This window comes from Sciurus carolinensis, chromosome 9 (genome assembly GCF_902686445.1).
Source record: "Sciurus carolinensis chromosome 9, mSciCar1.2, whole genome shotgun sequence".
Taxonomy (NCBI): domain Eukaryota; kingdom Metazoa; phylum Chordata; class Mammalia; order Rodentia; family Sciuridae; genus Sciurus; species Sciurus carolinensis.
The window spans coordinates 139300623-139325889 of NC_062221.1; the positions used below are offsets into that span (position 1 = coordinate 139300623).

Below are 25267 nucleotides of genomic sequence, written 5' to 3' on the forward strand. Positions count from 1 at the left end.
GGGTCTCCCGGGGGCGCGCACGCGCACACACGCACGCGCGCGCGGGCTCGGACTCGGGCTCCGGACCCGAGGCCCGGGTCCTCGAAGGAGCGTCCCCCCTCTGAGTTGGTGTCGTCCTCCAGGTGACCGAGTCACGAGGACCCGGCGGGGGCGCGGCCGGCTGCGCTAGAGGAGCGGGCGGGCGCGGCCCCGCGAGGAGGAGCCTGCGGTCCGGCCCCTCGGGTGGGCACGGAGTTTGGTCGGACAGCCACGCGGGGACCTAGAGCCCCGGCCCCCGCGCAGTGGGCGGAGGTGTGCACGGGTCGTCCCACGGGCACTGTGGTGGGCAGGGAGCGCAGCGGGGCGGGTCGCTTCCACTGCCCTGCGCGGGTGCAGGGCCGACAGCCCAATCCTGCCGCCAGGTGCGTGCGGGGGACTGCAGGGGCCCCGCAGGAGGCCCAGCACAACTTGAGAGCTGCAGAAGGCGAGGGGAGAAGCAGGGGCCCAGCACGACCTGGAGGAGGTGGGCTGCCGTGGGTCGCTCGGCCACCCAGTTGTGTGGCCTGCAGTGGACATCAGGACACGGTGAATGGCAGAAGACGGAGGACAGTGGGGGCCCAGGAAGGGGAAGGAAATGACTCATGGCCTCAGCCAGGGGTGGGGCGGGGGCACATCTGAGGAATTAGAACAGGGCTTGGTTCTGTGGGATCTGGCATAGGATTTGGTTAGACTCACCTCCTGAGGGGAGGTGAGGAGAGAGGAGGGGAGGGCTGCCTGCCATATTTGGGACAGATACGTGCTGCGAGTTGCCTGGACTAGCATCTCAGAAAGACCCAGCCCTTCCCTCACCCTCTAGGGCTGCTCCTCCGTGAACACTGGGCTGGTCCACTCCAGGGTGCTGTCTGGTTGGCCCAGCAGAAGCAGCCCTGAGGCGATGGAGGTGGGCCATTCAGTACTGCAGGACGCGGCTGCCCTGTAACCTCTGAGGAGGGCGGGAAGTCAGGGCAGTTGGCCTGGGCTGGGGAGGAACAGACTCCCATGATTGTTGAGTGGAGACAAATTCCATCCCTGTAAAAACGGAGATCTTTTCTGTGTAGAAGAAGCATCAGAAAATAGGCGTCCAAGTAAAAGATGCAGTCTAGGGGAGGTTTGGCCTGGGGATGTCCCTCCCGCTCTGCTGGACCTGGGTCATCATTGCCCTCAATTAAAATGCAGGCTAAGTTTTGGAAACAAAGGCCACCCCATGAGAAGGATTTAGAAAGCAGGTTTGTTAAAGGCTTGCCAGGCTAGGGGTTGGCTGCCCTCAGCAGAGACTGAAGGCAGGCAGGGGAGGTGGCCTCCCCCTGCACAGGGAGGCCCAGGGTAGTGCTCACAGGAAGAAAGCTCTGTGCACTTGATTTAAGGGGCATATTCGAGGCTCTTTGGTTGGTCCTAAGTTGGAAGTGGGGACAGACATTAAGAAGTGGCTGACATGGCTGTCTGGGCTCACAGCAGCATGTTAGTGACCCAAGGTCCAGGCTGCTGGCAACTCAAGAACCAGGTGCTGGGGAGGCAAGAGCTGGCAGGAAGGAGGTAGGCTAGTTTAAGGGTGGGCACCTTGGAAGATGGAGGGGCTGTCATCCTCAAGGCTCAGTCCTGGGGGCTCAGGAGTGCACAGGGCTTTTATAGGGAGAATACAGGGCGTGCATCTCCTTCTTTGGTCACAATGGCTTGAGCGATCTTGACCTCTTGAGACTAGTTCCCATAGTTTGATTGATTTTTTTTTTTTTTTTTTTTTTTTTTTTTTGGTGCTGGGGATTGACCCCAGGGGCGTTTTACCACCAAGCTCCATTCTTGGCCCTTGTTACTATTTATTTATTTAGATACCAGGGATTGAACTCAGGGCCGCTTACCACTTAGCCACATTCCCAGCCCTTTTTATTTTAAGTCAACTTGCTAAGTTGCTTAGGGCCTTACCAAGCTGCTGAGGCTGTCCTTCAGTTTATCATCCTCCTGTCTCAGCCTCCTGAGCTACTGGGATTATAGGCGTGCACCACCATGCCTGGCTTGTTGTTGTTTTCGTTTGTTTGTTTTTGTTTTTTTCCTGTGGTGCTGGGACTTTAAAATTTTACTTTGAGGGGGTCTAAGTCACCTCCTCCTGCCTGGCCTGCAGGGAGGCTGGATCACAGGCCTGCACAGCTGGCTGTGTAGGTCTTCAGACAGATTGCTTTCCTGCAGGTTACACCTCAGAGCAAGTGACACAGAGTTAAAGGCTAAAGGGAGGGTGCTAGAGAAGTTACCAGAGGCTCTGGCCTCCGGTGGCCGCAGGCCGGCGGAGCTTGTCTGGCTCCTGCATGGTGGCTGAGTCAGTCCTCTGGCCATTTGTGGTCTGGCTGTTCTCTGTCCTATTGGTGCAGGTGTGGGCCACCTCAGAGGGCTGGCTCTGAGTCCACACGCCAGAGTGTGGATGCAGCCCATGTCCCACTGTGTGGTGTGCACCTTTCTGTGCCCCTGTGGGGATGACGCACCTGACCAGCTCCAAAGAGTCTCTAAAGGACCGAGTGAGTGAAGGAGCGCCCCCAGCAAGCCGGGAGCCTTGTCATTGTCACCGTCGCTTGTGTGTGCACTGGGTTATGTTGGTGTTTCAGCTGGAAGCTCTGGAAACACTTGGACCTCCTTCCTTGGTGTATTCACCTTAGGGAAGCCAGGGGAAAGAACGAATCTCCTGTCCCCGCCAGAGTCACCCTGGGCCCCCACGAGAGCCGAGTGGCACTTCCATCTGAAATCTGTCTTTGGAAAGATCAAGATCTTGAAGTCAAGCTATTTTGAAATCTCGCCTATGAACCCTGTTTTCCCAGGGAGGATCCAAGCTGCATTCATTTATTTGTTCCTGCTCGGTCCCGCAGTCCTCCTCCCTGAGGCAAATCCAGCTTTTGGCCTTCCTGCTGGTGCTCTTGTGCAAGTGACTCACACCTGTTCCCAGTTCCCATCAAAAACATCAGCAGAATTCCTTGCCAGTTAAATCCCAGCCTGAGACTTTCTGGTTGCTAGAGAAGGAAACAGGTTTGAACAGTTAAGCATTTATTAATGTACCAACTCATCAGTATCAAGGGAAATAGCAGAAAATAGGCAGGAGAACAGGTTCCCAGTGTGGGCAAACCACACATGGTGGAGACCCCCATGGGCCTGGCCGCTCTGGGACACCCACATGGGGCAGATGGTGGCTTTGCCTCTGAGCGGGCCCCTCTGAGCTAGCCCTCTCTGAATGGATGGGGAGCTCCCAAAGACTGGGTGAGTCAAGGGAAGACAGGCCACTGCTCTTCACTTGTGGTGGCAGAGAGCGGGCTGAGCTTAGAGCCACTGGAGGACTGGAAGGACAGCTGGGACCCCACTGGGGGGCAGTTGCCTTTCGAACACACCTGCTGCTCCTTGTCCTGACGCAGCTCCTGTCTCAGCATCTCCCAGTGTGCTTTAGGGGGTCCCCAGCAGGCAGACAGACGGCCTGCGCCTTGCTGTGCCCAGGTGCCCACGTTTTACAAGTGGGAGGGTAACACCTGTGGAAACAGACAAGGTGAGAACAAAGCAGGGCTGTTGATTCAGGCTCTCTGCAAAGGAGCCAGCCGCCCTCAGAGCTGGCAGGGGCTGGGAGGCAGGCAGGGCAGGGTGACCTCCTCTCCCACCTCCATGTCTGCTACAGAGCAGGGGCGGGAACAGGTTCAACACCTACACGCTCGAGGAAATTAAAAAAAACAAGATCAAAATCAAAGTTGTCCCAACAATTGTCTTAAGGAAAGTGAATGGCTGGGTAGAAGCTTATCAACACAAATGGCCCTCCCAGAATGTGGACGCAGCTGCAGTACCCAGTCCCTTCCCACAGCCAGGAAGACTGGCTACGAAGAGGTTCTCACAGGCCAGTGTTTCCGGCCCTTCCCCTGGAGGTTCCAGGGTTCAGGCCTCACATCAGCCGTCCTGGGAAGTGGGCCGCAGGTACCTTAAACTCCCTTCTCTGCACTTCTCTGTATCTCTCTGAATGTGTTCTTGGGCTGCTGGGGGATTGAACCAAGGAGCACTCTACTACTGAGACACATCCCCAGTCCTTTTTGCTTTTTATTTTGAGACGGGGTCTCTCTAAGCTGCCTCGGGCCTCACTAAGTTGCTGAGGCGCGCCTCAAACTTGTGACCCTCTTTCCTCAGCCTCCTGAGTTGCTGGGATTATAGGAGTGCACCACCATGTCTGGCAAAAAAAAAAAAAAGAAAAAACTTTCGAGCCAGGGGCCGTGGTGCATGCCTGTAATCCCATCGACTTGGGAGGCTGAGGCAGGAGGACTGCAAGTGCAAAGCCAGCCTCAGTAATTTCTCAAGGCCCTAAACAGCTTAGTGAGACCGTCTTAACATAAAATATAAAAAACAGCTGGGGATATAGCTCCGTGGTAAAGCACCCCTGGGTTCAATTCCTCAGTGCAAAAAAAAAATCTTTTAGAAAAATAAAATGTTTTATTTTAGAATGTATGTATTTGAAAAGTTAGTGATATTGTGGGAAAATGCTAAGTGTTAGTGAAAGAAGGTTACAAAATCATCACTACAGTATGATTAAACTATTTTTTAATTTATACATAGAAAATAATGAATAGACACCTAGGTGTTCTCCAGGCCCTGGAAAGCTCTTTCCCCACCTCACCTCCTCCCCAGGTCCTGTGATGGGGTGGAGGGGCCCGTCAGGGGAGACGCAGGCAAGTGGAGGTGGCCGTGTTGCAGGAAGCAGGTGGGGGGCAGGGTGCAGCCTCGGGCTGCGGAGGGGCCCGAGGCCCCTGCTGAGGAAGCACTGGGATTTAGCGTGGCCACAGCGGCATTGCACTGATCTTGCTCTTCAGAGCTCTGACCAGGGACGCCTGCCCAGGTGCACAGCCCGGGAAGCGTCCTAGCTGGAACCCGGGGCACCACACCGGCAGACACTGGGACCTGCTGTGGCTGTGCTCTGCGTCCTCACTCACTGACCTGGACACGGTTCATCTGCCGGAGGGTCAGCACGGCACCTGCCTCACAGGATTGTTTCGAGGCTCCACGAAGGTGCGCCCGAAGTCCAGGGCACACAGCAGGCCTTCATTAGTGTAGTGAGTGTTTGTCTTCCTGTCCTGCCCCTTCTGAAGTGGACTGAATAGGTTCCCCAAGACGTGTCCATGCAGGACCTGTGAGTGTGACCTCACTTGGGAAATGAAGTTGGCGAGTGGTTAACTCGCAGCTGGCACTAGCAAGTGGGGCTTTCGTGTTCATCCCCAAGGGGCCGACTGAAGAGAAGCCTAGGGGAAGGCAGCAGTGGCCACCTGCCTCCTCCGCAGTCCTCTCTCTTCGCGTTTGAAGGACCAGGAACTCCCAGTGTGTCTGGTCACCTGGACACAGCATCGCAGCCCAGCAAGAGAACGGATTCCTGCAAGGATCAGCGACCATGCCGATGGCCACCAGCCATGGCCAACACGAGGCCCCCTGGAGCCCCATCCAAGCTTCTGCACCTGCAGCCCTGGGCGCGATGGAATCTGGTGACAGCTCTCCATTTCCCACTGCGGCCTGTTGCCAGTCAGGCTTTCTTCTCTGTCACTCTGTCTCTTGAGTTATTAGCTTATCAGGTGGCAGTGGCAGATGTTTCCTGGTTTCAGAAGCAAGGTCTTTGCAGAAGTAACCAGTGGAGAGGAGGTCCTGCTGGATCAGGGTAGGCCTTAAATCCAATGGTGGTGTCCTTATAAGAAGAGGACAGGACACAAAGGATGGCTGGTGAGGATGGACAGAGGGAGAAGGCCTGGCGCAGTCAGGTGGAGACTGGAGCCCTCAGAGGGAGCAGGCCCCCGGGCAGCTTGACCTTGGACTTCAGGCCTCCAGAACTGCGAGAGAATGAGTTCCCACGGTGTTAAGCCACCAGGTCTGTGGTGTTTGTCACAGCAGCCCCAGAAATGGTCCTCTTCCCCGTGCGTCACTGTGTGTCCCCGAGCATGGGAGTGACACAGCTTTAAAGATGTCATATGCACACTTGGACCCACATTTTCATCAAGTTGAGCCTGGAGTTCAAAGACCAAGACTTAGGAAACCACACAAGACCCCTGACCATGGAGTTTTTATACTGTAGAAGACAAAGCATGTTCAGGACAACCTCAGGCAGGAGGTGGATCAGCACCATATTGCGGGGAGATGAGACGCTGGAGTTTATCATCTGTGGGACAGTGTGCACCCTTCCGTAGTAGCGTGACCCAGTGGGCACAGCTGTTTTTACATGCTCATCAATGAGGCAATGTTTTAGATGTAGGAAACAAAACAAACAAAAATCCCTGCCTGTGGGAGCTGATAGCAAAGGGCAGTGTCTATGAAGTTGTAATATTTCCTTACCCAAATTCTAAAATTAGAAAGCCAAAAAGGCTTTCTCCTTTTAACTTTTCAATCTTTAAAATCCTTTATACTGAAATAATTTTTAAAAACAGTACAGAAGCCAAGTGCAGTGGCGCACACCTGAAATCCCAGTGACTCAGGAAACAGAGGCAGGAGGATCACAAGTTCCAGGCCAGCCCGGGCAACACAATGATGAAACTGGAGTTTGAGATGAAACTAGCTTCTGTGCTTCTGATGGTGGGCGTGGTGTGGATCACCTGGAGGCCTCTGCAACCCAGAAAGCCTGTTTTAGTGTTAGCTAATCACAGCGTCAGCTCGGAGGGTCGCAGCTCTTCCCTTCTACTCTCCAGGGGCATGTGGCTATGCCCTCCAGTGTCCCAACAGACCCCAGCAGCTCATGGCCAATTTCTTTCTGGGTCTTGTCTTGCAATTTCAAAGAACAAAATCCACATACAATAACGGAAGGCAAGAGAAAAAGGACTAGGATTTATTCACATGAGGAGGAAAGAGGGTGAGAAGGGACCCTATAGCAAGTTGTCCCCGAATGTGCTATACTCTAGGGACCTACATAGCCCTTGGGTCAATGCCGTTGGTCCACATTGTGCCCATCAGGTCTTGGGAAAGTACCAATGCTATTGGTTAGCCCTTGATTCTGAACTTCCCTATAACCTTCTTTCAGATCTGCCCCCACTTTTCCTGCCACTCCAGGACAAAGGCTTGAATTCAAGACCCTGACTCAAAATAAAAAGGAACAGGGATGTAGTTCAGTATTAGAGGCCTTGGTTTTCATCCTAAGCACTGGAAAAAAAAAAAAACAAAACCAAAAAACAAACAACAAAAAAAAAACAGAACTCCTGTCAGCTCTTCCTATGTCCCCAAAGGCTCAAATCTTACACAGCTTACACAGATGCAGTACAGTGTCACAAAGCAGGAAGCCAGCACAGCCGGACTGTCCTGTAACTGTCTGCCATGCCTTTGCCTTCCCCCAGCATCCTACCAGAGGCTTCTTTCTGGTCCAGGCTTCTCCCATACAGCACTGTTTTAGAGGAACTGAAAAAGTTCTTTCATGTCCTTGACACTTTTAAGAGTTTCAGTCATTTTGAGGAATGTTTCTTAGGGCATCCGACTAGGTGCGTGACACTGACGTCCTAGCTCTGGCCATGACTTCGATCACTTTGTGAAGGGGTATGTGCTGATCTCTCCACTGGAAAGATTGCTTTCCCTTTGTCGTAAGTCCTTAGAAACCTGGCACGTGTGTTTCTCATGATACTTTCACCCACTAACTTCATGTTGGCTTTTTATGGGCTGGGATGGAACCCAGGGCCTCATGCATGCTAGGCAAGCACTCTACCCCACTTATTTCAGTGTCCATACTGGATGGTGCTGTCACAGTCAAGTGGGGAGCTGATGCCCCAAGCCTTGGTTCTTGTGTTCCCACAAAAGAAAATTTAAAGGCAGACACAAAAGGTCAAATAAGAGAATTTTATTGTAAGTGAAAGTAAAGTAAGGCTCAAAGAACACCCTTGAGAGAGAAAGTCATCTCTGGGCAGAGGACAACAAATTTATTACAGTTGTACACTTGCCCTGGGACTGACATCCACCTTCTGCTGTCTTCACCCAGAATATGTTTACTCCTCCTTTGTGGTTAGGGGTCATTGGCCCTAGTTGGTGCTTTCAGGACCTGCCATGGTGACCATCCCATTGAGGGGGTTTCATCTACAAGTCAGTCCTATGTTAATGCAGGTGCTTGGGTCAGTGACCAGGCTGGCTTCATCTCAGCTCACCTGCACTACTGAAGAACTTCCCTCTGACGTTGGTTGAGAAACCTGTGGCCATCAACCCTAACTATACAGTGACTCCAGTTAGCCTGGCAAGAGTCAGCCCCACCCGTCTTTCCTTCTTGATGTATTTCTCAATTGGCTCCTTTTGTTTCCACCTGTTTACTTGCAGCGTTAGTACACCTGTTGTTTTTTCTGTAAGCTACTCAATTATTCATTAGTCTTAAAAGCAATTTAAAGAAAACCCATGACCCTGCTATGTTACTGATTTGCATTTCACTGCTCATTAATACTATCTTATGGTTTTTTTTTTTTTTTTTTTTTTTTGGCGGGGCTGGGGATCGAACCCAGGGCCTTGTGCTTACAAGGCAAGCACTCTACCAACTGAGCTATCTCCCCAGCCCCCTATCTTATGGTTCTAAAAACAGCTTTTAAGTTTCCTAAAGAGGAATCACTGTGCACTTATTAAAATAACTTTTTTTGTGGGGGGTACCAAGGATTGAAACCAGGGGCACTTAGCCACTGAGGCACATCCCCAGCCCTGTTTTGTGTTTTATTTAGAGACAGGGTCTCACTGAGTTGCTTAGTGCCTCACTTTTGCTGAGGCTGGCTTTGAACTCGTGATCCTCCTGCTTCAGCCTCCTGAGCTGCTGGGATTATAGGCATGTGCCACTGTGTCCAGTCCCACATTTTTAAAAATAAAGCTTCGTTGGGCACAGTGGGACACACCTGTAACACCAGGGACTCAGGAGGCTGAGGCAGGAGGATTGCAAGTTGAAGCCAGCCTTGTTTACAGCAAGATCCTGTCTCAAAATAAAAAATAAAAAGTGTTGGGGATGTGGCTCCATGGTTAAGTGCTCCTGGGTTCAGTCCCTGGTACCAAAATTAAATAATAAACAGAACTCTAATTGAACCCAGGTACATTAATTTACATAGAATTTCTAGCTGATTTTTTGTTATAATACAAAATTATTCAGCATATGAAGCTGAAAATATTTATCTGACTGCTGCCCTTTAAAAGGACTGCTTTTGGGGAACCTGGATTTCAGAAGAAGAGGATGTCATTGCCGAATCTGTACAAATATGGCTTATGATGAGCATCTGCTTTCCTGCTGGGAGTCTGATATTTTGGTACGTGCCGGGAAGAAGCTGCTACGTGACCACTTCTTAATAAAACCCTTGGGCGCTACGTCTCTAACAAGCTTCCCTAGTTGGCAACATTTCACACAAGTTGTCGCAACTCACTGCTGGGAAATCAGGAGCATCCCATCCTACTCCACCCAGAAGTCTCAGGGAGACTCCCACCTGGCTAGCCCCCACCCCAAGCACCTTTTTCCTTTGCAGATTTTGCTTTGCATCTTTTTGTGATAAACCACATGAGGGCTGGGGTTGCAGCTCAATGGTAGAATGCTTGCCTGGCATGCATGAGGCAGTGGGTTCCATCCTCAGCACCACATAAAAATGAATAAATAAAGGTGTTATGTCCATCTACAACTATATATATATATATATATATACCTCTCATGAAGCCTAGTACTGAGCCCAGATCTCTTGCGCACCTCCCTACTTGACCTGGCCTGACCCTCCTCTTCCACAATAGTCAGGTGAACTGTTTTTTTTTTTTTGAGGAGAGTGGGTACTGGGGATTAAACCCAAGGGCACTTTACCACTGAACCACACCCCCAGCCCTTATTTTTTAAGACAGGATCTTGCTAAGTTATGAGGGCCTTGGTAAATTGTTGAGGCTGGTCTTGAACTTGTAATTTTCCTGCCTTAGCCCTTCCAAGTCGTTGGGATTACAGGTGAGTGCCACTATGTCTGTTTTCTTCCATACTGGTGGGTTTGGTGATCAGCTCCCCAGTCTGCACATAGTGTAATGTCAGAAACTGCAAACTAATCAATGAGTGACAAGAATCGCCCCAGAAAATAATGATCTTTGTTCCTGAGGTTTGCAGAAGTGAAAAGCATCTTGTGACTAGGTGATTAGGACATGATGTGCGTCACTCAGCCACAAAGCCCCAGCTGTGAAGAAGCGCCCACAGGACTCCGTTGCTCATCTCCCATATAATCCACCCCTTAGCCAGCTTCCTGGCAAGGACGACACTGGGCCGTCGGCTTTTCATATAAAGCCATCTTCCTTGTCTCTTGATTGGCCTGTGATGTGCTGGGCAGCCAGATCTGGGCCACTAATATGAGTTCAACTGTCCGCTGGTCTTGTGAGTCCTCCTAGCAAATCACGGAGCCCAGCGTGGTCCTGGGCTCTGGACACTCGGGTCTCCTGACACAGCCTTTTCGAGAGTCTGCTGGGCCCCATTCTACGAAAAGAGCAGTGTCACACCTACGGGGCTCCACGCGGCTCTGCATCGCACCACCTCGTCTGTATGCGCGTCTTCCCAACCTGCCCAAGCGGCGTGGGCGGCCCGTTCTGGGGCCAGGGTACGCCAAGCCTTCTAAGGCGCGCTCTGCCCTCCTCGGGGTCCGCCCTCCTTTGTCCCGCGCGTCCCTCGGCCTGGAGCGGCGACGGCCTCGCTCGCTTTTCGGCGAAAGAGACCGCCTCCGAGGGCTCGTCGCGGGGCTCCCTCCTGCGGTCGCCCGTCTTGGCGGCAGGAGCGGTGGCGCGACTCGGCGCTGCGGGGCGACGGCGTGCGTCCCGGCGGCGGCGCGGAGGACTGACGCGGCGCGCGCGGCGGCGCGGGAGGGTGACGTAGGCATTTCGTCACACGCGCGCCGCGCCGCAGTGTGGACGCGGGCCTGGGCTGTGCTTCTCCTCCGTGCCCGTCGCGGTCGCTATGGGTCCGCGCACGCATCTCCCGCCCGAGATCCAGTTGGCGCAGCGCCTCGCGGGGAACGAGCAGGTGACCCGGGACCGGGCGGTGCGGAAGCTCCGGAAGTACATCGTCGCCAGGACCCAGCGGGCCACAGGTGGGCGGGGGTGCGGGCGGAACACCGAGGGGCGGCGACGACCCGAGCTGGGGCCTCGGGGCCGCGTGGGGCCTTCGTGGGGCCGACGGGCGCGTCCTCACCGCGTTGGGCTCCCGCCCCGGCCGCCCGACCTGGCGGGGCGGTGACACGTGGCCCCTCGGCCACCCTCTCCAGGTCCCCGTCGGGCCTCCTGCTCTCGGGGAAGACCCCAGCAGAACGTGCCCCCTCTTGCTGCTCCAGCCTGTCATCTGGGCGGCGCATCTCCGCGCCGCTGCCCTTGGCACTGTAGCGTAGTTGGTGGCTTGCCCGACTTTCCCTTGCCCCCCTCCACGAGGACCAGGACACGCTTCTTGCTTAACTGTTCATTGTACCTGCGGTTCTCGGAGACTGTCAGGCCCCTGCCACAGCTTCGGCACACCTGTACATTCCTTAGAAATGCAAATTCCAGGATCTCAGCCCAGTGGACCTGAGCCAAGGCTCGGGTCAGTGGCTCCCGGGTTAGGAAGCTCCACAGGGGACTTCGGTCCACACACTGCAGCCTCGGTCAACATCCTTTGCCCACTCCAGTGACTAAGTGAGACTTTCTTTGAATGTCAAAGAGGTAACACAGAAAAGCATAAAACTCCATGTAACACTGGGTGAATGACCACCGTTAAATTCACCTGAGGGGCCGCCATCCAATCAGGGATGAAATTCTGAATTTTGAATTTCAGGAGTTCCAGGGTACCTGGCGCCTGCCTGTTACATCTCAGTGTTTATTGAGTGGATGGAGTTACCTGGGGAGGATCCTCCAGAGACTGAAGAATGGCTTGGGGAGGGGGAAGACTGCTCCCCAATTGATTTTACAGCGAATAGGATTTTGGACTAATCCATAGGCTTGGTGGCTGGCACTAAAGGGTTGGGGTGGAGGTTTGCTTAGTGTGAATGTTACTGTTTTGACACAGGTGGTTTCACACACGACGAGCTGCTGAAGATATGGAAAGGACTGTTTTACTGCCTGTGGATGCAGGACAAGCCGCTCCTGCAGGTGAGTGCACGGGAAGGAAGCCACAGAAGGTGGGTGAAGCTGTGTGCCCTCAGTGCTTTATTCTGTCTGGCAGGAGGGCAAGGTCTTTGGTTACAGTGACTCTGGCATGTGCTGAGCACGGGCGAGGTTTGCTGAGTCGTGCGCCACTGGCAGTAGCAGTGCTGGCCAGGGCATGGGTGAAGTGTCCCATTTGGTTGAAACTGAGTGCTGAAATAATGGAATTCGGGGATGGGTCAGGTCTTCTGCGATAAGGATTTCTCAAAGTGGTTTTCAAAGTGTTGAGCCTTTGCTCTTCAAAATCGCCTGGGTGTGAAGGTGCTTATTTACTAAGCATCCTTCTCTCAGTGAGGCTGTGGACTCTGCTGCTTTAGCACACGCACTGGGTGATGATTGGCAAACAAAGGCAGATTGACAGCGGGTGACTCGCGGGTCTTGACTTCATCTCCTGCTGACACGAGGCTCCTTTCTCTCTCTGCTCTCCCATTCCCCTTGTGACCAGCCCCTTGCTCAGGGAGTAGCCTTGGGCAGGAGAGCAGCGACTGCCACTGTCTGTGGCAGGGTTCTTTCTCAGCAGGGGGAAACTTGCACAACTCAGGTCCACTGGGTTGAGACTCATTGCCCCAGCTCTCTGGTGAGTGAGTGGACCTCGGAGTGTGTCGACCTGCTATTGTAAGAGCACAGTGCTTCAGGGACTGAGGGTGTTTCTTACTCCTCACAGGAGGAACTTGGAAGGACCATTTCCCAGCTTGTCCATGCTTTTCAGACCACAGAGACACGTGAGTACACTGCCATAGTTAAACCCTCGGGTAGATGCCAGAGTCGCTGAGATTCAAGCCACTAGACACTGAAGTTTGTGTTCTGAAGTCGAGAACGAGAGGGAGCAATTCAGCCTCTGGTGTTTGTCATGTGTGACACGGCTGAGTGCTCGGCCTGCACCACCCACTCGCCCAGACAGACTCAGCTCAAGAGCACAAGAGGCTGGGGGTCCCGCATTTGAAAGTCAAAGTGAGCAGTGAGTGCAGGTCACCCAGGTGATGACAGAGTTCTACCTGAGAGTCGTGACATTCCTGCAGCCTGTTTCCTAGCTCTTTGTTCTGTCCGTGATGACTAGTTCTCATGCTGCCTGTCCCTCAGAACCATTGGGAAGCCTGTGAAATCCTGACCTCCAGGCCTTGTCCTGCCCAGCTGCTGGGGCACAGCCTGGCACCAGCATCTTAGACTCCCCATGCTGCATGTAGGGCAGCCAGCACTGAGTTTCCCTGCCGGCAACTGGAGTAGTGCTCCTGGTGCTGGTTGTATGCACAGTGGGTTTTAGTCCCAACAGTAGGGGTGCCCACCTGGCTTCTCACTTTGGGAGATGCTTTCATTGTGTTGTATAACTGGTAGAGTGGATCCCAATTTGGTCCTCTCTAAGAACTTGCAGAACTTGCAGCCCACGGTGTCCATCTCGCCTAGCTTCCATGGTTTAGTGAACCTAGGCCTGCCTGTGCCTGGGTAATGTCACCAGCCCTGTGCTGCTGCGGGGATTTTGTGGTGGGAGATAGTTGCCCTCCTGGTGTCTTCAGTCCAAGGTGTGGACAGGACTGGTCCCTCCTGGGGCCCCTCTGCTTGGCTTGCAGACAGTGTCTTCTCCCTGTGTCCTCATGGTGGTGTTCCTATGTGTGCGTGTGCGAACATGGACACCAGTCAGTAGGACCCACACCAGTGACCCTATTTTACCTTAATTACGTCTGTGAAGACCCTGTGTCTTTGCATTCATAGTCACATTCTGAGGTACTGGGGGTTAGGACTTCTGCATGTTAATTTTGGGGAACACATTTCAACCCGTAGCATTCATGTGGGATGCACTTGTTATCTGTAGGTTCATGTACCTGGTTGGTTTCATGGATTGAGCACTGAGCATCCTACGTACAGTTGTTGCTACCTTGGTGACATCGGTTGAGGAGTCTGCCTTGGGTGTCAGGTCTGCAGCCTGAGCCAAGGTGGCAGCAGAGGAGCTGGGAGGACGTGGCCTGAGGGCTGCTTCTCTTGCCAGCTGCCTTGCTCCCTCCACGTGCCTTTCTTGGAGGACGTGGCTTTGGTTTGGGGAGCTTGGCTCTCTGTGTGCCTGAGCTTCCTGCTGCTCAACTACATACACAGTGTCACTTCTCTGCTCAGCCCCTGGGACTGAGCAACCCCAGAGGCTGCCTGTGTGTGACTTCCAGTAGGGGCTTTCTGTTCTCCCCTGCCCTCCCAGCGTGGCCACATCCCTCTGTGACTCAGTGTTGATGTGACTCTTGCCCCTAGAGCACCTGTTCCTGCAGACCTTCTGGCAGACCATGAACCGTGAGTGGGCTGGCATCGACAGATTGCGCCTGGACAAGTTCTACATGGTGAGGAGGATGCAGGTGCCCGCCCTGTCCCAGCAGTTTGTGAAGGCACTGAGGGAGGGTAGCCTTGAACCCTGTGGGCTGGGGATTCTGCAGTCTTTGTCTCCATCTTGGAGTTTATGAAGCAGTTGAAGAACCCCTGCATGGACTCTAGGTTCAGAGAGGAGCTTGGGCTGCCTGGGGAGGTGGCGGCGAGGCTGCGAGGGTGGTTTGTGGCAGTTGGTACTGGTGTCCTGTCTTCCCTCCCGTGTCTCCCCGTTGGGGTCACTGGTTTACCTTCAGAGACACAGGAAGCTGGTTTTGTGCTGCTCTGGCCTCCCTTTCCCTGTGGAACTACAGCTTTGCACTGTGTCAAGGGAGCAGTCCTCAGATGAAGGAACCTTGTCACTGTCTTGAAGCCAGTGAACCCAGTGGGGATGCCCAGCAGCACTATGGGCCTCACCAAGGACAGCTCAGCGGCCAGCTCCAACCTGGCTGGCCTTCTGTGAGCAGCATGAGTGTTAGCTCCTTGTGGTGAGGAGCATCTGCAGAGAAGTGGAGCTCAGGAAGTGGGGAGGGTGGGCTCTGTGGTGTAGGTGGGCCTGGGGACCGGGACCAGGCACCATCTCTGCAGGATGCAGAACTGGAGGCTGGGGAGTTCTGTGTGAAGTCACCACACTGAGATATAGTTGCTGAGTCCTTTCACATGATGCATGCTGTTGCTTTTCAAGGCCCATTTCTGGGGTCACTGTGTGACCAAGTTCAGCAGCTCAGGGCTGAGCTGGGAGGCACTGTAGGGAGGCATGTGCTATAGTGTCCCAGGAGCAGTGTCCTAGCTACTATGCTGTACTTGCACAGAGGAAGTCTGAGGATCCTTAGTCCCTTTTTACCATGCCCCAGGCCCCTGTGGGCATGCTGTGTTAAGGCCCCAAAGGTAGGAGAGCTACAAAAACTTCAAGTCGTGTGGGGGCAGACATTGGGCCACACTCCATTGGGGTGTGGAGGCCTTGGAGGGCTTGGGGAAGGGAACCTGCTACAGACCTGGCTAAGTGGTGGGCTTTGCCTTCCTGGGGAGGATATCCACCTCTCACCCCGTCCTCGATTCTGAGATGGCCATCGTCCGCTTCAGTGTGTGGACCCAGCTTAGCTGTGTCTTAGCTAAGTCTCAACTGCATGTAGGGTGCATGCCCTGGGCCCCGAGCCTGCAGGGTGTGGTGAGGTGTCGGCCAGCGTTCATCCCGTCAGCCACTCTTCAGCTGGCCACTTGCATGGGCTAGGCGTGGCACTTCCCTCAGGAGCTCCTGGTCCGTGCAGCAGGAGGGGCCTCTGTGAGCTCTGGCTTGTGTTCCCCTAACGTGTTTCCTTTTGTACCCCAGCTCATGCGGATGGTCCTGAATGAGTCCCTGAAGGCCCTGAAAACACGAGGATGGGAAGAAAGGTGGGTCCCCATGGCAAACCTGAGTCCTTGGGCCACTGGCACTGGGGGAGGGCAGTCTGAGTTTCCCATGTAATTCTTTGTCATGAAGAGATGCTGGACTTCACCTTGAGGGATGCCCCCAACGGTGCTGAGGGTGAAGGCCCTTTTAGAAGGTGAAAATGGTTCAGCGCCCCTGGAAGTGCCATTGCTGAGAGTCAGAATGGACTCCACTGGGCACAGTGGAGGGACCAGCAGCCAGGGACACCCTTTTTGATGAAAACAAGACATGTTCAGCTTTGTTGGGTGGTCACCACTCCCCGTTCTAAGTGTGTTCAGCCCCTCCCTGTGTCTTCCTTTCAGCAGCAGCGATGGGGTGGGTGGCCTGTGTGCCCCTGCTGTGAGCTGTTTGTCTAGCCTCTGCTTCCTCGGGTGGCAGTGGGCTTCTCCCTGCAGGCATTGTTGGTCCTGTGCTCTGCCTAGGGTCAGCTTCCCCTCCCTGCCCTTTGGGAGACCCCTGGGCCACCCGAGGCTCTGCCTCCAAGCTGGGCATTGGGTTTTCAAACCTTCATTGGCAGCCTGAGTTCTATAGCCTAAAATGAGTTTATGACTGTTTAACATTTTAAAGTTTTTAAAATTAATTTTAAAAATTATATTTTTTTGTAATTATGTGTGCGTGTGTGTGTTTTTTTAAATGTACAGGGAATTGAACATGTTCAACCACTGAGCCATATCTCAGCCCTATTTTGTATTTTATTTAGAGACAGGATCTTACTGAGTTGCTTAGTGCCTCGCTTTTTGCTGAGGCTGGCTTTGAACTTTTGACCCTCCTGTCTCAGCCTCCTGAGCTGCTGGGATTACAGGTGTGCACCACTGCACCTGGCTTTTTTCGTGATAATGAATGATATGTGTGCAACGTAAAGAACTCAGAAAACTACTTTGTAATATTTAAAAATATTTTTTTCCTTTCTTGTGCTTGGGATTAAAACCCAGGGCCTGTACCTGCGAGGTACACGCTCTCTACTGCACTGCTTCCCTGGCCGAACGTCCCTCCACCTGACGGAGGAGTGCTTGTAAAACGCACTGGCAGTGGTGCCACCTGTGATCTGTGACTTGGGAGACTGAGGCCAGCCTCAGCAACTTGGAACCCATCTCAAAGTAGAAAGGCCTGGTGGCCTGCTGCTGCTGCAGGGTTTTGTCTTTTCTCTCCTTTTAAAATTTTTTGTGGGGGGAGAGTAGATTAGAAGAAATGTATTTGGAATTGATTTGTAATTAGAAAGTGTGCCCAAAGAGCTTCAAGTCCAAGAACCCAGCCAGTGCCATGTCAGGGCTGTTGGGACAGTGTCAGCTTGAGGCCCAGGCTGCCCGGCTGCCCCTCTCCAAGCTCACACCGTGGTCCTGGCCTGGCCCACTTTCCTTCTTTGTGAAGGAGAATCAGCAGTAGTTGGACTGGTTCACTGAGGGCCTCGAGGTTTGGATTTCTGTGGGTGAGGCTGCACTCAGGCTGAAGCACCCCTGGTTTTGTGTGATTTTCATCCTTGCATTCCCAGTGAGGACTGAGAACCAGGTGACTCTTACTCATTTTAGGACTTAGTAACGTGAGTCATCCAGAAGGGACCCAGTGCCTCGGAATGACCTTATTGTGATTACCTTTTTTTTGGTTTACCGTTACAAAAGTAGCTTCATCCTCATGGTAACAGCCCATGGTTGCAGAGAGCATCCTGCGGAGCACTGGTAACCTCTTCCCAGGCAGTAAGTGTTTGTGGACAGGCAGAATTGATGGCCTGGGCCTTGCCACTGCCCGTCCCAGTCCCCGTGGGCAGACAGGTCTTTGTTTACAGTGCATGAGGTTGAGCAGGAGCCAGCAGCGGGTTCTTGCCGTGGTATGTGCGCAGGTCTTGCCTCCTCTCTTTTCTGAGCCTGGTGGAGTGTTACTTTTCCTTCCTTAGCCAGTGATCCTTTGTCGGAATTTTCCAGGGGCTTTGAGCTTGGGGCTCTTCTCTGTTAGCACCCCTGGGATTTGGGGTAAATCCAGGACTCCTGAAGACTGTTGGTTTCCTGGGGCTCTCTGGTCCAAGGTCCAGAACCTCCTGAGACATGAACTCACATGCCAGGAAGAGCTACCACTTGCACGTGTTCCCAGCCTGTACCCCGTGTGCAGGTCCTAAGAGGCCAGCAGATGACTTGTAGCCCTCAGCCCTTCTTGGACTGTCTTCCCCTCCACCTCTGCTCTGTCTTGATGCACATTCCTGAGCTGTACCCTGTGGGGACAGTGAAGAGGACCTTACAAGGTGGTGTCGTGTCCTGTCTCAGCCTGGCCTCTTCCCACTTGCATCTTGAGTGTTTGAGGTGTTGCTGAGGTCCCAACGCACACTGCCTTCTGATGCTGGCCATGGCCACAGACACCCTCGATTGCCAGGCTCCTTGCCGCACAGACCCACCTGTGGATGCAGAAGGTGGTGTGTTCCCATGGAGGCACCTGCCTGTGTGCATTAAGCTGGAGCTTAAACCTTAGGGCGAGAGGTTGGGGCACCGTTGGCGTGTGACTCTTGTGGCTGCTGCTGTATTTGCCCTCTTACTCAGGCAGGTTGAGCAGCTCCTGGAGCTGCTTTTCACCGAGATCCTGCACCCCAGCAGCCAGGCCCCCAACGGAGTGAAGAGCCACTTCATTGAGATCTTTCTGGAGGAGCTGACCAAAGTGGGCGCTAAAGAGGTGAGGCCAGGGTTGGTTGGGTGACCAAGCTCGGTGTGTGCGCACGCCAGAGACCGACCAGCTCCCTGTGCTTTCCCCGCAGCTCACGGCAGATCAGAACCTGCGGTTCATTGACCCCTTCTGCAGGATGGCTGCCTGCACTAAGGAGTAAGTGGCCGGTGGCTGGGGCCCGATCCTCACTTGCTTCTGGGTGAGACTGCCTTTGGGGATTGCTGCCCCTCTTGGCTGTGTTTCGGCTCCAGAGGCTGCTGGCCATGGTGAGGTGGGGGGATGCTCAGCGCTGCTTGTGGAGGGTCGTCTCCAGTAGGCTTTCTGGCATCCACTCCACCCTCAGCTCCCTGGTTTTACATAACATCACCCGGGGCATCTTTGAGACGATTGTGGAGCAGGCCCCGCTTGCCATTGAAGACCTGATGAACGAACTGGATGCACAGAAGGGGGCGAACGAGGAGTCAGACGGCGACAGTGAGTCTCTGGAAGGACCTGCCATCCCACAGACTCCTGCAGGTGAGGGTCACAGTGTGTGGAGCTCGGCTCCTGCCACAGTTCCTGTCCAGGACTGGGCCTGCTGGGCCTGCTGGTCCCCTGCTTCTGCTTCAGCCCAGCAGCCCATGACCTTGGAGGGCACCAGGCACAGGTCTCTGCTCTCCTTACCTGATGGGAGCTCGGGTGCTCCCAGCACTGCCCAGCTCCCCCCGTGCTCCCCACTACCTTCTAGCCCAGTTCCCCGGGTGGCTGCAGTGCTCCCTGGGGCCTGCCTGCACCCTGTCTACCTGCCACTCAGGCTGCCTGCCCTCCTCGTTTATAGTGCGGCCTCCACCTGCCTCATACTGGGCGCCTCCATGTTGGGTCACTCATGGTCACATCCATCACCTGCTTCTCTGTTGAGCTCCTCATTCCTGGCCCACATCCCCCACAAGGACTGGGCGTTCTGTCAGTGTCCCTTGCACCTGGGTTTCGTGCTGAGTATGGCACCCGACTTCCTTTTGAATGGCCGTGGTGCTCTGGCAGTAGCGGATCCAGCCTGCCTGCTTCCAGTCTTGCTGCTGTGTCCCTGTCTCGCTGTGCAGGGGGCTCTGTGTACCAAGCGTCTTGTCCTGTTGGAAGGACAGGTCACCCACAGCTTCAGGACTTGTTGCCGTGCCAGTGAGCCCTTGGCCTTCCTGGGGGTCAGCCTGTGCCCCTCTGTCCCCAGGGCTTCATCTGGCCATCCTGTGTGTGCCTTCACTGCCCTCCCTTGGCCTTCTCAGTCATCCCAGAGTCTCAGGCAGGTTCCCTAAGAACTGCTTGCAGTGCACCACTTCCAGAGTAGGCCCCATGGCCCTGCAGCTGTCACTCTGAACACGTGCTGCCCCTCATAGCTCTGTTGTCCTGTGCCTGCTTTCTGAAATCAGTGTCTGCAAAGCCCTGAGCGCCCAACCCAGCACTGAGCGCCCTGACTGAAACACGATCTCCCACTGCCTCAGGGTCGGGCTGGCTGCCCTTCCTCCTTGCTGTGGGACTTCACCACCTTTACTGCCTGAGATCCACTGAGAACCATCTAGGAGACCACCTGCGTCCTGACAGCTGCCTGCTGTACTCCCTAGCCTGTGCCTGCTCTGTTCCCAGGGCCTGCACACGTCAACATGGGGCTTTTGAGGTCATGAGGTCCTTTTCATTTTAGGCTCCATACACAGGGCTGACCTTGAGACGGACAAGGAGACGGGAGGTGACGAGGATAGTTCTGAGCCTGTCCTCCAGGTTGGTGTCTGGGCCTGTGGACTGTGAGCTCATCCTTTGCTCTCCTGCTCTGCCGCTGACTCCGGGAGGGAGGATGGTGGCCATGGACTTGGAGACTGACCTTCATGGAGGTCAGCTTTGGAGGAAGGACAGGTGGCAGGCCTGCTTGTCTTCAAGGGGCAGTGCCAGTGATGGGGAGGGGCCAGGTGCTGGGTAGGGGTGCAGAGGCCAGCCCCACAGCAGTCCTTTTGCCCTGGACAAGTGGGCGACCTCCCCTGCTGGGTGGCTTCATGAGGGGATACGTGCTGAGTGGTTGACGTTGGGGTCGCATTGGGCGTCAGACCAGTGACCTGAGTTGGAAGTGCGGGGTATCCTAGTGAGATTGCGGTACCGACTGCTGTCAGGTGAAGAAAAATTGGGTGTTTTGGGTTAAAGGTAAGATTACTGTCACTTCCTACTTCCTCATCCTCTTGTGGCTGCTGGAATTTAAGGTTGTGCGTAGGGCTGGCTTTATGGCCCTCGAAATGTGCTGGACAGCGCTGCCCATGCTGGTGTAGGCTGGTGGAGCACAGGACCCTCAGGTGTGCTTGTGGACAGGTGGAGTCCCTGTTCTGGACCAAAGGCTGCTTGGGCCTCATGGGTTCTGTGTTCCTGGGGTGCAGGAAGGTGACTGACCCTGGACCTCTCTTTCTGAAACAGTTTGACTATGAGGCTGTGGCTAACAGGCTGTTTGAAGTGGCCAGTCGACAGAGCACTCCTTCTCAGAACAGGAAGCGCCTCTACAAAGTGATCCAGAAGTGAGTGGTGTTCAGGGCACCTGGCCTGTCCTTCCCTGGCCCTGGACCTGCCTGTCTTAGCCCCACTGCCTCTGCTGACACTGTTCCCCTCTGCACTCTCCCTGAGGCTACCTCAGCTAGGCGGAGGGCTTCAGAGCTCCTGCCGACAGGCGTCACCGAGGGCAGGGTGTCTTGGGCCCTCAGCAGCTCCAGGTGTGTCCCCAGGATGCTGTGGGAGAACCACGCTGTGTGACAGGTCTGTCTTGCTCTTGCAGGCTGCAGGACCTGGCTGGAGGTGAGGACTGATGGGCTCCGCGTGGCCCCAACCTGGAGGCACTCATCATGGGCCTGCGCTGGTTCCCCTGCTTCCACGGGCTGAGGGCTTCTGCGGCTCTCCTCTAGTGCTTTCCCTGTGGTCCTCAGCCCCCTGGTGTCTGTGAGGCTCGGTGCCGGTCCAGGGCTCTGGAGAGGCTGATGGCGGTGCTGCTGCCTGGGCAGGAAGCCCTGCACTCTGCGGTGTGCGGCACAGGAGACTGAGAGACAGCTCCTTGGGGGTGGGGGGCGGGTAATGCAGAATTTCAGTCACACAGCCTGTTGAAGGATTTACCTGGGTACCTGCGTGCCCACCCCTGGGATCCTGCAGGAACATCAACTGTCCTGTCCATCACTTGTTTTCCTGCTGGTCCATTCTCTGTCCATATGGCAGCAGGAGCCAGAGGCCAGTGTTTTTAGATGAAGGTCACACAGTGAAGGGCCCAAGTCACACATGCTGGGTTGGGCTGCACAGGGTGTGGGCACCTGTGGAGGTGTGGGGGGACCATCCCCACAGGTTCCTTTGTGCCCCTCCCAGCACGTGCCTGTTTGAGAAGTTGACTGGCCTCATATATGGTCTGAGAACCGCTTCCCGGTGCTGCTGTACCTGGGCCGGGATGGTGCAGGCTCCGCACTGTCTATCTCAGCTGTGGGGTTGTTGAGAGCACCTCGCGTCTGGAGTTAGGACAGGCCTTTTCTTAAGGGCAGCATGTGCAGGCCACCCTCGACTCCTGACTCTCACCCTGGTTCTTAGGCACCTTCCCTGAGGATGACATCCCAGAAAAAACCTACAGGCATCTGCTGGAAGGAAGGCGGGAGCGCAAGATGAGGAGGCGCCTACTCAAGTCTCAGAACAAGAGGAGGAGGACTGGAGGTGACTACTGACGCCCGGTGCTTCACCTGCTGCCCAGTCCCTTGCCCCTGGTCTCCTCTGGTGTCTTTCCTTAAGCCTCCCCTCCAAGCACAGTGCCTGCTGGCCACATATTCTGGGATGGTCTCAGGACTCTTCCCCGCTCTTTGCCTGAAGCGCACTGTCTGTGGAACCGTCCCCTCTAGACCATGGAGGCCTCTCTCTAGGCCAGCTTCCTCTCCTTGACCCACGCACCCTCCTCCAGTGTCCTTTGGCAGTCCTGGAGCCTCAGAGGGTCATTCTTTCGCCCCTGCCCCTCCTTGGTGAACACAGGATGGTGCTGGGCAGGACTCGTGCTAAGGGCTGCTCTGTGCACCTTATTGATGTGGTCGGCCTGGGTGCCTGCTTGCCCCAGGGTGGCCATGCCCTGTGCCTGACGTGGTGCTACAGGCCGCTGAGGAGCCTTCCTCGCCTCATGTCTGCACTGACCCAGCCTGGGCCACCGCTGCTGTTGAGGCCCTGCCATGTTCCCTGCCTGGGCAGTGAGTTCTCAGCAGCCTGCCCTCAGCCTGGCCCCAACTTGAATTAACCCCCCTGGCCAGGCCAGGGGGTCTGGCTCCGAGTTCATCCCCCCTTGTCACGAGCACAGGTAACCATGGAACTTGCTGTCTATGCAATGCAGGTCTCCTGGTGGGCTGTGGCTGCCGTGTCCTCCATGGGACGGCATCCTCAGGATTCTGTGTGGATGAAGCGTGCCTCTGTTTCAGCAGGGGAAGACCAGGAGGCCTCTAGTCCAGACCTGGGTTTGGAAATGGTGAAGAAGAGGAGCTGGAAGGGGGTCAGCCCCAAAGTTGCGTGTGCAGAGACTGGCAACCAGAGTGGGGTCAGCAGGAGGAAGAGGAAGCCGAGGCAGCTCTCTGGTGCTGGAACCGCAGTGACCCACGGCCAGGAGCCAGGGAGGAGAAAGAGACCGTCGCTGAAGAGCAGGAAGTGACATGGCCAGGCCAGGATGGGTGGAAGCTGAGCTTACTGTGGGCTTTCCTTGTCTGCAGCCGAGGGAGTTGAGGGGCAGGAGCTTGGGCACATTCCCATGGCCTCTGGGTGCCCCCGGCTCCTAAACTTCTGCAGAGGAAGAAGCAGGGGGCTGGGGGAGAGTGCGGGCCTTTCATTTCATCCAGCCTTAGAAAATGCACCTGGGTGTGATGGCCTTGAGTCTAAGGTTCAGTCTTGGGGACTCAATACCTGTATCAGGCCTGGCCCTCCACCCTACCTGGTGTCCATAGAATAAAATGCAGTGCAGTCTTTGCAGAGCACCACTGCGTCTGAGGTGTCAGCTAGACACTGTGAAGTGGCAGGTGTGGCTTCCTGAGCACTGTTTGCATTTTATATCCATTTTTGTGGGGATGAAAGTGTCTGCCAGATGTTTGGAAAGAGTCCTGGTGAGAGCTGCAGCTGGCGGGGCCGGGCTCCGCCCAGCACTCGGGGCTTCACGGTGAGCCCAGGGTTTTCAAGCAGCTCCTTGGTGGTGTGGTGGCCTGTCCGTAGCAGGAAGATCTGGCTCTGTCCCTCAGTGACTAGGAGGCAGAGACCCGGCATCCTGGGGGGGTGGGGGGCCATGCTGTGGCAGGAGTCCAGGGTGTGTCGCACGTGTCCCCACCTGGGCAGTCGGCCCCTTCTGTCCTGCCCAGCTGCGATCTGGGGCTGCGGGTGGCTGGGAAGTTAGTTGGAGGCCTGGGGAGAGCCAGGTAGCAAAGCCGACTGTCACCTCCCTGTGGGTGGAGGGCCCCTCCGTGTGGGGAAGGTGTTGAGTTGGCCTGCCTGATCCTGGAGCTGGCAGGCGTGAACTGCAGGGCGGCGGCGGGAGCCCACCGCTGGGGCTGGAGGCTGAGGGGCCTCTTGCTCAGGGACCTGCTTTTTTCTTTCTTTTTCTTTCCCTTTTTTTTTTTTTTTTAAATAAAGATCATCAAGTGATTGCCCAAGACCCCCTACGCCATGGAGGGTCAAGAATCTGTTGATTTAAATGTTGATCTCGTCCAGAAATCGCCTCACAGGGAGGACTGGGAGTGTGACCAGAGCCTGGGTGCCATGGCCTGATGGCACAGAGACGAGCCCCTGCACTGGTCTCCCTGCTCACGGAGGGCGCCTGGCCAGCACCCAGGGGTTCTCTTCTTGTGCTCGCTCCTGCTGCCAGCTCCCTCACCTGGGTGTCCCCCCTGGAGTCTTGGCAACTGCGTCCCTGATACTGCCCTCGTCCTGCTCGGCAGCCACCTGCGCACACACCTTGCCTGCTCTGACTCCCATGTGTCTTGCCCCATTGCACAAACCCCATAATTCCCATGGGCTCGGTGTCTCCATGGGGCCACCCCCACATGAGGACCCTCCTCATACGGGCTGGTAGCTGAGAGCTGCACAGCACGGCCCCCTCCCCCTTGGCCCTGTCTGAGGATCTGTACAGAAGTGTGTGGGGGTATCTGGTACCCAAGGGTCCCTGGGTACACTCCTGCCCTGTCCCTCTGCTGGGTCAGGGCTCCCTTACAGCATTTGAAGCCCTTAAGAACAACGTGTGAGAAGCAGCTCGTGGTGGACCCACCTGATCACAGTGAATTTGGACATCAGGAAACAGCGTTTTGCACTGTCCCTTTGTCCTGGGCAGCCTGCCTATCCATCTGGCTGCTCAAGTGGCAGGAGTCCATCCTATAAGTACAGCCGGGCAGTGGCACTCCATGGTGCACGTGATGGGGCTCTGCAAGGCTCCCCAGCCTGCCTTTTCCATCACTCCTGTGCTGGGGACTGAACCCAGGGGTGCTTAACCAGAGTCATGTCCCCATCCCTTTTTTATGTTTTATTTAGAGACTAGGTCTCACTGAGTTGCTGAGGCTGGCTTTGAACCCGCAGTCCTCCTGCCTTAGCCTCCGAAGTGGAGGTTTACAGGCGTGCACCTGTGGTCTTTTTAAGACTGACTCCCAGTCTTAAAAAAAAGTTGAGCTGTAATTCATAGAGTACTCAGCTGGCCCTCCAGGGCTCTCTTTGGAGCAACTTTTATCACCTCAAAGAGAACCCCTATCCCCATGCCCACTG

At 55.1% G+C, this 25267-nt stretch overlaps 1 protein-coding gene and 1 non-coding gene across 6 annotated transcripts; one reads left to right on the forward strand and one right to left on the reverse strand.

The window, feature by feature from the left end:
* Positions 1–248: 248 nt before the first annotated feature.
* Positions 249–24118, forward strand: Rrp1 (ribosomal RNA processing 1). Of its 5 annotated transcripts, none has more exons than XM_047563224.1 (13): positions 249–291; positions 11975–12057; positions 12776–12833; positions 14344–14429; positions 15782–15843; positions 18403–18532; positions 18615–18679; positions 18867–19039; positions 20196–20272; positions 20951–21048; positions 21303–21322; positions 22094–22213; positions 22957–24118. In XM_047563224.1, exons 2-13 carry the CDS (start codon positions 12034–12036, stop codon positions 23181–23183), a joined length of 1140 nt encoding a protein of 379 aa, XP_047419180.1. In that variant the 5' UTR covers positions 249–291; positions 11975–12033; the 3' UTR covers positions 23184–24118. The 5 variants fall into 5 exon arrangements, with proteins under 5 accessions (XP_047419180.1, XP_047419179.1, XP_047419178.1 ...); XM_047563223.1 differs by lacking the exon at positions 249–291 and adding an exon at positions 10168–11030 and having other exon boundaries at positions 22872–23129; XM_047563222.1 differs by lacking the exon at positions 249–291 and adding an exon at positions 10216–11030 and having other exon boundaries at positions 18867–19012.
* On the reverse strand, positions 8435–8511 carry Trnat-ugu (transfer RNA threonine (anticodon UGU)). The gene has a single exon. It is a non-coding gene; the product is annotated as a tRNA-Thr (tRNA).
* Positions 24119–25267: the final 1149 nt, after the last annotated feature.

Coding starts and splice junctions, on each gene's coding strand:
- Rrp1 (XM_047563220.1), top strand. CDS start 10,898: ATGGGTCCGCGCACGCATCTCCCGCCCGAGATCCAGTTGGCGCAGCGC. Junction 21,323..22,093: donor GCTGCAGGACCTGGCTGGAG/GTGAGGACTGAT, acceptor CCTGGTTCTTAG/GCACCTTCCCTGAGGATGAC. Junction 22,214..22,956: donor CAAGAGGAGGAGGACTGGAG/GTGACTACTGAC, acceptor CCTCTGTTTCAG/CAGGGGAAGACCAGGAGGCC.